This window comes from Euprymna scolopes, chromosome 15 (assembly GCF_053919585.1).
Source record: "Euprymna scolopes isolate OS-2025 chromosome 15, ASM5391958v1, whole genome shotgun sequence".
Lineage (NCBI taxonomy): Eukaryota > Metazoa > Mollusca > Cephalopoda > Sepiida > Sepiolidae > Euprymna > Euprymna scolopes.
The window spans coordinates 715,345-728,298 of NC_136496.1; the positions used below are offsets into that span (position 1 = coordinate 715,345).

The 12,954-nt window shown below is 34.5% G+C and overlaps 1 protein-coding gene across 6 annotated transcripts in view; it reads right to left on the reverse strand.

Moving 5' to 3' along the window:
* The window catches only part of LOC145293679 (uncharacterized), an 82,180-nt gene that overhangs the window by 32,178 nt on the left and 37,048 nt on the right, over positions 1-12,954 (reverse strand). For all 6 annotated transcript variants that reach the window (XM_080140074.1, XM_080140072.1, XM_080140069.1 and 3 more), the window contains one exon: positions 11,160-11,231. In XM_080140074.1, coding sequence (XP_079996200.1) covers positions 11,160-11,231 — 72 coding nt within the window. The remainder of the gene's footprint in view (positions 1-11,159; positions 11,232-12,954) is intronic.

The window sequence follows — 12,954 nt, forward strand, 5'->3', positions numbered from 1 at the left end:
CCAGAAAATTTTCCTAATGCCAAAAGACTTTTAACTGTGGTCAGAAGTCGTGAAGAGGCCAAAGGAGTTTGGACTATGCTGGAGGAAGCAAACTCTGCTTTTAATATCATTCCTCCAGCAGCCTTTTTTAGCGACTCCGACATACTTAAAATGGAGAAACTATGTGTTGGACGGGTCCCCATAAAAATCCACCCTTCACTTTATAGAGCGATTAAGTTAACATTTCCTCTAGACATCGGTGGTCTGTCCCCTGATGGGGCCATCACTAATGAGATGACCTCAGGATCATTGGGGACAGCTGTCGGTGTCTTGGCACCGTCCATGTTTGTTAAGGATACCCAACCCTAGATAGATCACAATGGCTTTAAGGTTAGCTACTTTGAATGTCCGAGGGTTGAGGGACGCCTCTCGTAAACTTCGAGTTGCACGCGACCTTCAACGCCTCGGGGTGGATATATGCTGTGTACAGGAAACGCACTTCATTCCCAGTGATTATCAGGGTGTGCTGCTTAGAGACTTTCAGCTCTATTCAGCACATTTTGATTCCCACTCGAGGGGTGTTTCCTGGCTAGTTAGACGCACTCTTGATGCTTCGTGTGACCCAGTCTATGCTGATCCAGAGGGAAGAGTGCACGTGCTGGATGTTACCGTAAAGGATGTGGCATTTCGATTTATTGGGGTTTATGCTCCCAATAGCCATGGCCAGAGGGTTTCCTTTTTTCGGGGGATTGAGCCCTTCATGAATTCGTCTCGGCGGATAGTTTTAGCGGGAGACTGGAACGCGGTCCTGGATCCCGATTTAGATCACGGGGGTAATACTTCAAGGGCTACTAACCAGAACCGGGATGCTAAGGCGTTTCGAGACTTTATTGACAAGTTTGATCTTGTCGATAAATTTCGAAACGAAAAGCCCGGGGATGTAGTTTGGACTTGGACAGGTAGACGCGGCTCCGATCCGGTGCAACTTTCGAGTTACATCGATCGGTTCTTAGTTAAGAGAGTCGACTTAGGGCTTTTAGACTGTCCAAGTTTTCATAACATAGTTTATTCGGACCATAGGTTAGTCCGGGTTCGGGTAAACTTAGATAGCGTTAAACCTAGGATGGCTAGTTACTGGAAGTTCAACACGTCGTTGTTTGAAGGGCTTCCGGGAACAGCTTTTACTAACAATACAGAGGGAATTGACGGGAGCCATTATCGGGAATAAGTGGTGGGGAAAACTTAAACAAGTAATTAGGTCCTTCGCTGCTGATTTTAGTCATCGACTCAATCTTAGTTCTAGAGCAGCGAAAGCGGCACTAGATGATAGATTAAAAAGGGCGGTGGAGGAGGGGGATAGTGATAGTTATACTTTAATTAAGGCTGAACTGGACTCCCTGGATAACAGGAAGGACCAGGGTCTAGTAGTTAGGGCTAGGTTAAAAAGAGTGCCGAACGAGGCAACAAACATGGCCGCGTCAATGCGTGCGGAGGAGCGTTGACATGCGACTGATCGACACATCGCCAGTGTCACATTGCCGGACGCACGAACCGTAACATCAAATGATGGAATCCTGGAGGGTTTTCGAGCTCATTTGCAGGAGCTTTTTACCATGGAGCCCGGTCTGGAGATTGAACAGTTTGATACGTATTTAGCTGACTTTTCTCGCCTTGAAGCGACCGAAGCAGCTACGTGTGAAGGTAGCATAAAAGAGGAAGAAGTCCTTGAGGCTCTGAAACAAGTCGGGCTAGACAGGACCCCTGGGATGTATGGTCTGCCTTACGAGGTGTACTTGAGGCTGTCGCTCATTTTTATTCCTTTGCTGGCCACACTCTTCAACTCCTGGTTTAGGAACGGGTCTATACCTCAGTACTTTACCAGGGGAATCATTAAATTGCTTCGCAAAGATAAAAATGGAGGGGATGGGATTAGCAATTTCCGGCCCTTAACGATGTTAAACACAGAGTTAAAGATTTTGGCCAAGATCTTAGCAAATCGTCTGCAGGTTGTTTTACATCGTCTCATAAGTCCCGAACAGACGTGTTCTGTTAAGGGCCGGACGATTCACGATAATTTGCACGCGATACGCTTGATCATAGAGAAAGTCGACACAGAAGCCGCGCTGATCAATTTAGATCAGTCCAAAGCATTCGATAGGGTTGACCATCGTTACCTAGGGGCTGTTCTTTGCTCAGCTGGGTTTGGACCCCAGTTTCGCTCATGGATTCGCCTCTTGTATGCTAACCCCGGTGCTATGGTGGAGGTGAATGGGGTGAGATCGAAGCCCTTCAGGTTAACAAGATCTATCCGTCAAGGTTGTCCGTTATCACCCATGCTGTATGTCATCGCGCTTGAGCCCTTTTTGCGCCAGCTTAGGGTGAATCCGGTCCTTCGCGGGATTACTTTGCCAGGTGGTTCTACCCCAGTAAAGTATACCGCCTATGCCGACGATGTGACTGTGCTTGTAACGAGCAATGCCGAGATTAGAGTCGTCGACATGGAAACAAGACGGTATGCACAGGTAACAGGGGCCATAATCAACCATGTTAAGTCTATTGGCTTACGTGTTGGTGCCTGGAGGGGAACGCCCCTTCAGGGGCCCTTTGGCTGGACTGATGGGCCCTGCAAGCTACTCGGCGTCTGGTTTGGCCCCGACCTCTAGCTGGAGAAAAATTGGTCGGAAGTGTTGAAAGCGGTCAAGACCACAGCTCATTTGTGGTCTTTGAGAAATCTAACTTTAAAGGGTCGGGCGGAGGTATGCAATACTCATATCTACCCCCTGATCCTATACCGTCTATCAGTGCTTCCACTCCCGAAGTCCTCACTACTTGAACTAGTGCGTGCTCTTTTCGCGTTCTTATGGCGCGGAAAGCAAGCCATGGTTGCTCGGGAGATCTGTTGCCTGCATCCGTCTGAAGGCGGTCTGGATATGCCGAATATCAAAATACGTAGACACACTCTAAGGCTGATATACCTAGACCGAATGTGTACACCTGACTTAGGGAACGGTGTCTTCTTGATGGAAGACACTAAGAAAGCCTTTCCGGCTTTGGAGAGTGTGCATTCGGCTGAGGGGGAGGCACGCAGGAGGCCCCGAAACGAATGCCATTTCTATCGCGAGTGTCGACAGGCGTTGAAGTTCCTTCAACGGGTGAATGAAAGCCTCTCTGACACCCGGCTGTTGTCTCGCAAAGCGCTATATAGGGTTTTAGTGAGGGGATCTGTCCGAGACGAAAAGATTGAGGAGTTCGGTTTCACGAATGAGGAGCGTCGCTCGATGTGGCCTTGGGCACCCGGGATGAGCTGTTTCGATAACTACGAGGCATCGCTCACCTGGCTGGTAATCCGAGATGCCCTCTGGGTTCACAAAAAACTTTTCATAGCGGGTTTTACAATGACACCTAGTTGTGTCCGATGCGGAGAATGGGAGGAAGACCTAAGCCATGCTTTCTTCCGCTGCGCTATCGTTCGACCGTTATGTGAGTTAGTTGAGAGCTTCACGGTTCGCATACTGAACGGGCGTTTTTTTTGTGCTGGATGCGGTTTCCCCGTGCTGCAATTGGGCGCCGAGTATGAAGAAAGAGGAACGTTATGTTTTTCTGTGTTTGCTAGCTGTTATGAGAGGCGTGATTTGGTCGACACGACAGAAGGAGGTTTACGGAGATGAGACCTTCACTGCTCCCCAGCTTGTTCTCATGTTCAAGCATCGGTTGAAAATGCGAATTAAGCTGGAGAAGGTGAAACTCACTCCTGTGAATTTCAACGAAAGGTGGGTGAAAGCTTCGCGACTGTGTAGAGTGACTGGAGCTGGCCTTGAATTCGTTTCTGATTTGATTTAGGTCAAAAAGGATTTTGGGTATCCTGAACTAACAAGACATCAGTATCGGACCGATTAGTTTAGTATGGGTTAGTTAGGCTTTATTGTTTGATTTTTTAACTTAGCTAGAGTATGTATGTGTTCATCGTCCCAGTCCCTCTTTTAGTTTGCCCTTGTCCCCCCCCTTTTTTTTTTTTTTTTTTCCCACCTTAGGTTCGATAACCCCAATTCCCGACCCCAATTAGGTGACGGATGGACTGCTTTGTCAGTGATGCAGGTCGTCTTTGTGGTGTTTATTCAATAAAGTCAGTTTTCGTGTGGACCTGCGTCTTTTCGACTGACAAAGCTTTCTATCTGCCACAATTAGTAGTGGGGGGCTCTTTTACTAACTACTATTTTTTCATTGTAAATATTTCATTCTTTTTGTATATAAAATCTTTAGCCCCCCCCCCCCCACATCATGTATATATCATTTTTCGGGTTATAATTAGGATTCCCATAGAGTGATTCTGGTATTCTGGTGAAAGAGTCTAGTTAAGTTAACGTTATGTTAGATAGGTCCACATTAACCCCCCCCCTATTTTTGGCCTTGTGCCACATTATGTGTATATTTATGCAAATAAATATTAACACCAGAGCGATCCTCGCCTGCTCGTTGACGTTTACTACTCTTTTCAATTGTAACCTTTTTACGTTCTTGTTCCAGTAATACATTGTTTAAACTCTATTCCGTTGTTCTGTTTTTTGTGGCTTATCGCAAGCCATAACACTGGCGACATTGGATTCGGAGAACGTACTCACGTTTAAAAACAGTGTTTTAAAAAATTAAAACTGACGATATTGGATTCAAGGAGCATACTAAAATCGAAACCACTAACGACATTGAAAAAAAAATACTCGCGTTGAAATAGTATTCTAAAAATACTAACGACATCGGACTCAAATGTTATCAAGCCTAAGGAAGTGTCTAACATAATACTTGCAACTGAAAGGTTCACGGTAACTTAAAAAAAAAAAAAAACGCAGATCATTACAGAAAAAAAAAAGAGTTGAAAAGAAAAACGTTCGTCACGACTTTCAAAGATAGCGCTGTACTTTTGCAAAAAGAAAAAGGTTCGTCGCGACTTAGGTAAATTTTTATACTTTTGGAAAAAGAATTCGTCACTTGTGGTTTTCTCTGCTAAAATCGGGCGTTATTTTTTTTTTCTCCGGAGAAAAATATACACTTGATTTTTTTTTCTTTAGACAATGAACCTTTCATATATTTATGTTTTTTTTCTGTTCGTTTTATTGTCTGGAGGAAAAAATAAGAAAGAATAAAACGGTTTTATAAAATTCAACGAACGTTTTGAAATTGCTAATGCTGACAAAGCAAAATGGACGAATTGAAAGTACCGTTGGAACATTTGACCAAGTTGCATATCGATGCCGCAAAGCGTCAGGCACGATTCGAGGAACAGCAAAAGGAATGTCAGAACAGTTAGCGGAATGTCAAATTCGAACCGAGGAACAGCAAAAGGAAGTTCAAAAATAGTTAGCCGAACGTGAATTAGAAGTTAAAAAGCAGTTAGCCGAACGTCAATTACAAACAGAGGAATTGCTTAAGCATTTTCTCAGAATACAATATGGACCGCGATAGACAAGTTTAAATACGAGGAAGAGGAAAAATTATTCGCAGCGTGTTTTCGGCGTTATGAAGATTTTCTTAATATTGACTGCAGCAACTGGTCTGATCAAAAGAAAACCAGACTTCCACTACGAAAATTGAAACCGGCTGAGCATGTTGAATACGTGCATTACATCTTGCCTCGGAAAACAGCAGATTTATCATTCAATGAGACGGTAAATTTGTTTACAGAACTTTTCTTGCTGAAAACGTCCCTTTTCCATAAGCGTTGGACTGCTTGAATGTGGTAAAAGACGATAATGACGATTTTGCCACCTACGCAGCTGTAGTGAACAAACACTGTGATGACTTACAGACAATTTTAAATGTTTTGTGTTTGCGCAAGGGTTAACCTCGGGAAAAGATGCGGAAATCCGGTGCAGAGTCCTTAGAAAATTAGAAAATGAAGCGAACTTAGAAAATGAAGTGAACTTAGAACAAAATTAGAAAATGAAGCAAAATTAGAAAATGAAGCGAACACTTCAAAAATTGACTGAGGATTGTCAAAAAGTAGAAATTATAAAAAAAGATGCAAGAAATACCGAAACAGGCATCGCGAATATAAAAACAGTAACTAAGAAAAAAACGTTGAAATGGCACACAGACACTAACCACCGAAACACAGAAAAACTAAAAGCACCGAGCGCTTGTTTCAGATGTGGTGGAATACATCGGGTAAGGGATTGCCTATTTTTAACAAAAAGATGCCATTTATGCAATAAGATCGGTCATAAAAGTTCGCACTGTAGGAAAACTCAGAATAGAAGCCGAGTTCGTCAAACCAGACCTAAGGACGTCGTATCTGACTCTACGCAAATATGTAACGGTTAACATTTTTGGCAAGGTTATTAAATTCCAATTAGACAGTGGATCGGATCTTTCAATAATAAATTTCAAAACGTGGAAAATATTACGAAAATCGACTATGTTAAAAACTAACATAACGGCGACGGCTGTTAATGGTACCAAAATTCATTTTGAAGGTGAATTAATTACAAATGTCACTTTACGGGGCAAAAAAAACGAACAAACTAAGATTGTATGTGATAAAAGATAGTGAGAACCTGCTCGGTTCTGACAGCATGGAGGAGTTTCGTCTCTGGGATCTTCCTATATCCACATTCTGCAAGAAAATAGATACCCGCCCAGCAGAAACAGAAAAACTTATAACTTGTTTTAAAAAAGAATTCACAAACGTATTTACTCCTGATCTGGGGAGATGTACAAAAATGGCCGCAGATTTTAAGTTGAAACCTGGCACACAACTGGTGTTTAAAAAGAAACGTAATGTCCCGTTCGCTTCCCTGAACAAAATAAATCAGAAATTATTTATCATCAAAATTAAAATTTGAAAATTGTGTAAAACGTCAGAATTTTATTTAGTAAACTGTTATTAATCATCACAATTGAAATTTGAAAATGGTGCACCACATCAGAATTTGATTTGATAAACGTTTACTTATATCACAATTTAAATTTAAAATAGTGCATTACATCAGAATTTAATTTGGTAAACGTTTATTTATATTACAATTGAAATTTAAAAATTGTATAAAACGTCAGAATTTAATTTGGTAAACGTTTATGTATCATCACAATTAAGATTTAAAAATTGTATAAAACGCCAGAATTTAATTTGGTATACGTTTATGTATCATCACAATTGAAATTTAAAAATTGTATAAAACGTCAGAATTTAATTTGGTAAACGTTTATTTATCATGACAATTGAAATTTAAAAATTGTATAAAACGTCAGAATTTTATTTGGTATACGTTTATGTATCATCACAATTGAAATTTAAAAATTGTATAAAACGTCAGAATTTTATTTGGTATACGTTTATGTATCATCACAATTGAAATTTAAAAATTGTATGAAACGTCAGAATTTAATTTGGTAAACTTTTATTAATCATCACAATTGAAATTTGAAAATGGTGCACCACATCAGAATTTGATTTGATAAACGTTTATTCATATCACAATTTAAATTTAAAATAGTGCATTACATCAGAATTTAATTTGGTAAACGTTTATGTATCATCACAATTGAAATTTAAAAATTGTATAAAACGTCAGAATTTAATTTGGTAAACGCATTTGTCTCATCACAATTGAAATTTAAATATTGTATAAAACGTCAGAATTTAATTTGTTATACGTTTATTTATCATGACAATTGAAATTTAAAAATTGTATAAAACGTCAGAATTTAATTTGGTATACGTTTATTTATCTGACAATTGAAATTTAAAAATTGTATAAAACGTCAGATTTTAATTTGGTATACGTTTATATATCATGACAATTGAAATTTAAAAATTGTATAAAACGTCAGAATTTTATTTGGTATACGTTTATGTCTCATCACAATTGAAATTTAAATATTGTATAAAACGTCAGAATTTAATTTGGTATACGTTTATTTATCATGACAATTGAAATTTAAAAATTGTATAAACGTAAGAATTTAATTTGGTATACGTTTATTTATCTGACAATTGAAATTTAAAAATTGTATAAAACGTCAGAATTTAATTTGGTATACGTTTATATATCATGACAATTGAAATTTAAAAATTGTATAAAACGTCAGAATTTAATTTGGTAAACGTTTATTTATATTACAATTGAAATTTAAAAATTGTATAAAAGGTCAGAATTTAATTTGGTATACGTTTATGTCTCATCACAATTGAAATTGAAAAATTGTATAAAAGGTCAGAATTTAATTTGGTAAACGTTTATGTCTCATCACAATTGAAATTTAAAAATTGTATAAAAGGTCAGAATTTAATTTGGTATACGTTTATGTATCATGACAATTGAAATTTAAAAATTGTATAAAACGTCAGAATTTAATTTGGTATACGTTTATGTATCATCACAATTGAAATTTAAAAATTGTATAAAAGGTCAGAATTTAATTTGGTAAACGTTTATGTATCATGACAATTGAAATTTAAAAATTGTATAAAACGTCAGAATTTAATTTGGTAAACTTTTATTAATCATCACAATTGAAATTTGAAAATGGTGCACCACATCTGCATTTTATTTGATAAACGTTTATTCATATCACAATTTAAATTTAAAATAGTGCATTACATCAGAATTTAATTTGGTAAACGTTTATGTATCATCACAATTGAAATTTAAAAATTGTATAAAAGGTCAGAATTTTATGGAAAAAGTTTATGTATCATCACAATTAAGATTTAAAAATTGTATAAACGTCAGAATTTAATTTGGTAAACGTTTATGTCTCATCACAATTGAAATTTAAATATTGTATAAAACGTCAGAATTTAATTTGGTATACGTTTATTTATCATGACAATTGAAATTTAAAAATTGTATAAAACGTCAGATTTTAATTTGGTATACGTTTATTTATCTGACAATTGTTATTTAAAAATTGTATAAAACGTCAGAATTTTATTTGGTATACGTTTATATATCATGACAATTGAAATTTAAAAATTGTATAAAAGGTCAGAATTTAATTTGGTATACGTTTATTTATATTACAATTGAAATTGAAAAATTGTATAAAAGGTCAGAATTTAATTTGGTAAACGTTTATGTCTCATCACAATTGAAATTTAAAAATTGTATAAAAGGTCAGAATTTAATTTGGTATACGTTTATGTCTCATCACAATTGAAATTTAAAAATTGTATAAAAGGTCAGAATTTAATTTGGTAAACGTTTATGTATCATGACAATTGAAATTAAAAATTGTATAAAACGTCAGAATTTCATTTGGTATACGTTTATGTCTCATCACAATTGAAATTTAAAAATTGTATAAAAGGTCAGAATTTAATTTGGTATACGTTTATGTATCATCACAATTGAAATTTAAAAATTGTATAAAACGTCAGAATTTAATTTGGTAAACTTTTATTAATCATCACAATTGAAATTTGAAAATGGTGCACCACATCTGAATTTTATTTGATAAACGTTTATTCATATCACAATTTAAATTTAAAATAGTGCATTACATCAGAATTTAATTTGGTAAACGTTTATGTATCATCACAATTGAAATTTAAAAATTGTATAAAAGGTCAGAATTATATGGAAAAAGTTTATGTATCATCACAATTAAGATTTAAAAATTGTATAAACGTCAGAATTTAATTTGGTAAACGTTTATGTCTCATCACAATTGAAATTTAAATATTGTATAAAACGTCAGAATTTAATTTGGTATACGTTTATTTATCATGACAATTGAAATTTAAAAATTGTATAAAACGTCAGATTTTAATTTGGTATACGTTTATTTATCTGACAATTGTTATTTAAAAATTGTATAAAACGTCAGAATTTTATTTGGTATACGTTTATATATCATGACAATTGAAATTTAAAAATTGTATAAAAGGTCAGAATTTAATTTGGTATACGTTTATTTATATTACAATTGAAATTTAAAATTTGTATAAAACGTCAGAATTTAATTTGGTAAACGTTTATGTCTCATCACAATTGAAATTTAAAAATTGTATAAAACGTCAGAATTTAATTTGGTATACGTTTATGTATCATCACAATTGAAATTGAAAAATTGCATAAAACGTCAGAATTTAATTTGGTATACGTTTATTTATCTGACAATTGAAATTTAAAAATTGTATAAAACGTCAGAATTTCATTTGGTAAACGTTTATGTATCATGACAATTGAAATTTAAAAATTGTATAAAACGTCAGAATTTTATTTGGTATACGTTTATGTATCATAACAATTGAAATTTAAAAATTGTATAAAACGTCAGAATTTAATTTGGTAAACTTTTATTAATCATCACAATTGAAATTTGAAAATGGTGCACCACATCAGAATTTGATTTGATAAACATTTATTCATATCACAATTTTAATTTAAAATAGTGTATTACATCAGAATTTAATTTGGTAAACGTTTATTTATATTACAATGTAAAATTAAAAATTGTATAAAAGGTCAGAATTTTATTTGGTAAACGTTTATGTATCATCACAATTGAGATTTAAAAATTGTATAAAACGTCAGAATTTAATTTGGTAAACGCATTTGTCTCATCACAATTGAAATTTAAATATTGTATAAAACGTCAGAATTTAATTTGGTATACGTTTATTTATCATGACAATTGAAATTAAAAAATTGTATAAAACGTCAGAATTTAATTTGGTATACGTTTATTAATATAACAATTGAAATTTAAAAATTGTATAAAACGTCAGAATTTAATTTGGTATACGTTTATTAATATAACAATTGAAATTTAAAAATTGTATAAAACGCCAGAATTTTATTTGGTATACGTTTATTTATATAACAATTGAAATTTAAAAATTGTATAAAAGGTCAGAATTTAATTTGGTATACGTTTATGTATCATGACAATTGAAATTTAAAAATTGTATAAAACGTCAGAATTTTATTTGGTAAACGTTTATGAATCATGACAATTGAAATTTAAAAATTGTATAAAAGGTCAGAATTTAATTTGGTATGCGTTTATTTATCATGACAATTGAAATTTAAATATTGTATAAAACGTCAGAATTTAATTTGGTGTACGTTTATTTATTGAAATTTAGAATGATGGAAAACATCACAGTTTTTCTTTCTTTCTTTTTTTTTTTTTTTTGGTAAAATCTCCTTTATATTATATACGCAAAAAATTATATTTACCCCGTACCGGAACATTTCTGTAACAATAATAGGTAGGCATACACACGCACTGAACCAGGCAATTCGTGGTACCTAAACAACAAAATATTAAACCAATTTTTACAAATATTTACACAAATTCAACAATAATTAAAACAAACTTTTTATAAATAAATGTCAATTTGGGGGGAAAATTCTCGACTGTAAATTTAAATTAAATTAAAAGAAAATGCTTGGACACATATCTTTACAAGGATTGTTACAATGGTTTAATATAAGAGAAGTAGGAATTCATATTAATATATCACCAAGGAATTGTTTTTGGTAGAGTTTATTGTTTTGTCAATATTTTTTTACAGCTTTCCATTCACATCGCTTGATACATAATCATCAAGCTTTATGAAAATGGCCTCGCTTTGAATCTATTGAATTTGGGAATATCTAGGCTATGTTACTAAAAATGTGAACGTTGTTTTTGACAAAAATTGTTGTTGTGTAATTAACATTGTTAAAAGTTAATTTAGTTATTATCGAACTATCTGTCTATCTATCTGTCTATCTATCTATTTATTCAATGATATTCTTAAAATAGTTTATGTTGGGGGTTCTTTATTGTTTATAGAATTAAGTGTATCAATGGATGTTAGCTGTGATGTTTATATAAATTAGCTAGGTTAAATATAAACAAAATAACCTTGGGCAGGCCGACGTGAAAAGGTCACACGTAAGGAAGACGTGTGCTTTTGAATGATGACGTAAGGAAACTGAGGTCAGAGGTCGGAATGTTTAGAGTCAGCAGTTGGACTTTGATTACCAGAGTGAACAGACAACAGAGTTGGAGTCTAGTCACTGGGGTGGAGATCGGCCAGGAAGCGGGTTCGGCAGAATAACCAAGTAGACGAAATGCAGACCTAGTGAAACCATTTGAGACAACTGAAATAAATTTATATTATTAAAATATAAAGTTTTGTTTTGTGGTTTCACAAGTGAAATAAGAACAGATGTCTCAATTGGATGGTGGTGGTCATTTTATGGTTTGTCACAGAGCTCAGCAAGTGAAGGAAGAAGAACTCTTCAAAAGAAAAAGTATGAAGCATATATTATTCTTATTATATATGAATTGCAATATTGTTGGAATTTTTTTTGTACCAATAATAGTGGATCCCCCCTGTTTACATTTATTATTTATATTCTGGTTCTTATATTTGATTTTCTGTATTTCGTATCCTTTATGATTCTTAGTTTCGTATATTTTGGGTTTGTACGATACTCCCTTTAATTTGAAGAAAAGGGAAATGCTAGCTCCTTGATGACGTCACAAGCCCCGTGTGAAATTCGGCTCTTTTGAAATTCTGGCGACGAGGATATTGGACGTGATTTCATTGCCCGGCGCTGAATATGGAATTTTGACGAGCCTCCTTCAAAGAAGAAAACCTGGCAAGAATACCCCGGACACGCGACGAGGCAAACTTCTGAAGACTTTATTTTACGTGGCTACGGTCTGCACGTAATTGGAAGGAGTATAATTTTTTAAAAGGACTTTAAATCGAGAAAAAAAGAAAAAGGCACGTGCCTGACTGGCTTTCAATTTGTGAGTCCGTTCCTAAAATTTATTACATATGAGATAGAGATTAGGAACTACATTTTGAATTATATTGTATTCGTTCATGGATATGACATCTTCATTATAAGAACCAGCGTTATTTTTTTTCATTATATGTGATTACCTTGGTGTTCTTTGTTCTTTGAATTTAATGCCCGCAAAGGGAAAAATTTGCAACTAACTTTATTGTAAATAAAATCTCCTCTTCGTTTT